At 55.9% G+C, this 2023-nt stretch overlaps 1 protein-coding gene across 1 annotated transcript; it reads right to left on the reverse strand.

The window, feature by feature from the left end:
* Positions 1–1027: 1027 nt before the first annotated feature.
* Positions 1028–1420, reverse strand: LOC147972357 (uncharacterized). Its single transcript, XM_087524304.1, has one exon. It carries the CDS (start codon positions 1418–1420, stop codon positions 1028–1030), a length of 393 nt encoding a protein of 130 aa, XP_087380430.1.
* Between the last annotated feature and the right edge of the window lie 603 nt (positions 1421–2023).

Below are 2023 nucleotides of genomic sequence, written 5' to 3' on the forward strand. Positions count from 1 at the left end.
CCTTGCTCTGGCTCTACGCAGCGCTGGTACATGCCCGTGACACTGCGCCTCACAAGTTCTCTGTTGACAATGGTGTACGCTGCTGCCCGGTGTTGGACTTGCCGGGCCGAGATCTCATCAGTTGACAGCTCTTTGTTCACTAGAAAGTTGAGGATGGGCTGCGCCCATGAAGGTGCTGCTATTTCTTCGACTGCCAGGACTGCAACTTGCACGAGGGCGGTTGGGCCGGGAGGCGGCGGGTTGGAGTCGGCTACCGCTTGCTAAATTGATGAAGTCCCCGGGCCGACTGCTGCAGTCCCCGGGCCGGGTTCTGAAGTCCCAGGGCCGGGTGCGGCTGCCGTAGTCCCCGGGCCGCCTGCCGAATTCCCCGCGCCGGCTGCTGGGGTCCTCAAGTCAGATCCGACTGCTTCAGGAGGGGCCAACACGAAGATGGAATCTGACTCTGGCGATGGCTTGACAGACGGCTTAAGGAGGCGTTGCAGGGCGACGCCGGTTGGTATTGCTTGTCGGGTGGAGCCGATTCATGCCAAGGCGTCTGCTTGCTCATTGCCACTTCTTGGCACATGTAGGAACTCGCACCCTTCAAAGTATCCGCTGAGTTGCTGGACGAGGAAGCGGTAGCTTGCCATGTTTGAATCTTTGGCGTCCCAGTCGCCTGATGACTGCTGGACCACCAAGTCAGAGTCTCCATAACACAGGATCCGGCGAATGCCGATTTCCTTGGCAAGCCGGGGCCCGTGAATGAGTGCTTCGTATTCAGCAACGTTGTTGGAGGCGGCAAAGTGGATTTGCAGCACATATCTGAGCTTGTCGCCTTTGGGAGAGGTGAGGACGATGCTGGCTCACAAACCGGTGCGCATCTTGGAACCATCAAAGTGCATCCGCCAATGGGTGGAGTCTGGCGCTGGCGGCAGGTACTGGGTCTCGGCCCAGTCGACGAGGAAGTCGGCCAGTGCTTGTGACTTGATGGCGGTGCAAGGCTGGTAGTAGATGGTGTAGGGGGCCAAATCTATGGCCCATTTGCCACTCAGCCCAAAGCATCTCGGCTTCCGATGATCTCGGCAAGAGGAGCAGTGTAGACAACGGTGATCGGGTGCTCTTGGAAGTATGGCTTCAGCTTCTTGGCGGCGAAGTGTACGCCATAACACATCTTCTGATAGTGCGGGTAGTTCTTCTTGGAGGCGGACAACACTTCACTCAGGTAATACACCGGCCTCTGGACCGGTAGTGCTTTGCCTTCTTCCTTGCGTTCCACAACTATGACTATGCTAACCACCCGGCTGGTGGCGGCGATGTAGAGAAGCATGGGCTCCTTAGCAATCGGAGTCGCCAGGACAGGCGAAGTGGTCAGCATCTTCTTGAGCTGGAGAAAAGCTTCATCCGCCTTGTCGCTCCACTTGAAAAAAGTGGTCTTCTTCATGAGCTGGTACAGGGGAAGAGCCTTCTCGCCTAGCCGACTGATGAAACGGCTGATGGATGCCAAGCAGCCGGTGAATTTCTGCACGTCCAACAGTCGGGTGGACACCTCCATCCTCTCGACGGCCTTGATCTTCACAGGGTTACACTCTATGCCGCGCTCTGAGACCAGGAAGCCAAGAAGCTGGCCGGCTGGTACTCCAAAGACGCATTTCTCCAGGTTGAGCTTGATCTGAAATCGGCGCAAGTTTTCAAAGGTCTCCTTGAGGTCTTCTAGCAGTGTTCCGCGCTTCTCCGTCTTCACCACAACATCATCCACGTAGACGTGGGCGTTTTTGCCGAGTTGCTTGAGGAGACACTTCTGCATGCAATGCTAGAACGTGGCGCTGACATTTCTCAAGCCAAACGTCATGGTCAGGTAACAAAAGGCTCCGAATGGCGTGATGAAGGCGGTCATCAGCCTGTCGGTCGGGCTCAACTTGATCTGATGATATCCTGAGTATGCATCCAAAAAGCTCAACAGCTCGCATCCGGCTGTGGAGTCAATTACTAGGTTGATTCTTGGCAAAGCAAATGGGTCTTTGAGTCAAGCTTTGTTGAGGCTGGT

Source organism: Triticum urartu, chromosome 5A, assembly GCF_056163025.1.
Source record: "Triticum urartu cultivar PI428250 chromosome 5A, HENAU_Tu73, whole genome shotgun sequence".
NCBI lineage: Eukaryota > Viridiplantae > Streptophyta > Magnoliopsida > Poales > Poaceae > Triticum > Triticum urartu.

What these genes read in the sequence shown, in the direction of transcription:
- LOC147972357 (XM_087524304.1), bottom strand. Translation starts at nt 1,420, where the DNA reads ATGAAGAAGACCACTTTTTTCAAGTGGAGCGACAAGGCGGATGAAGCT.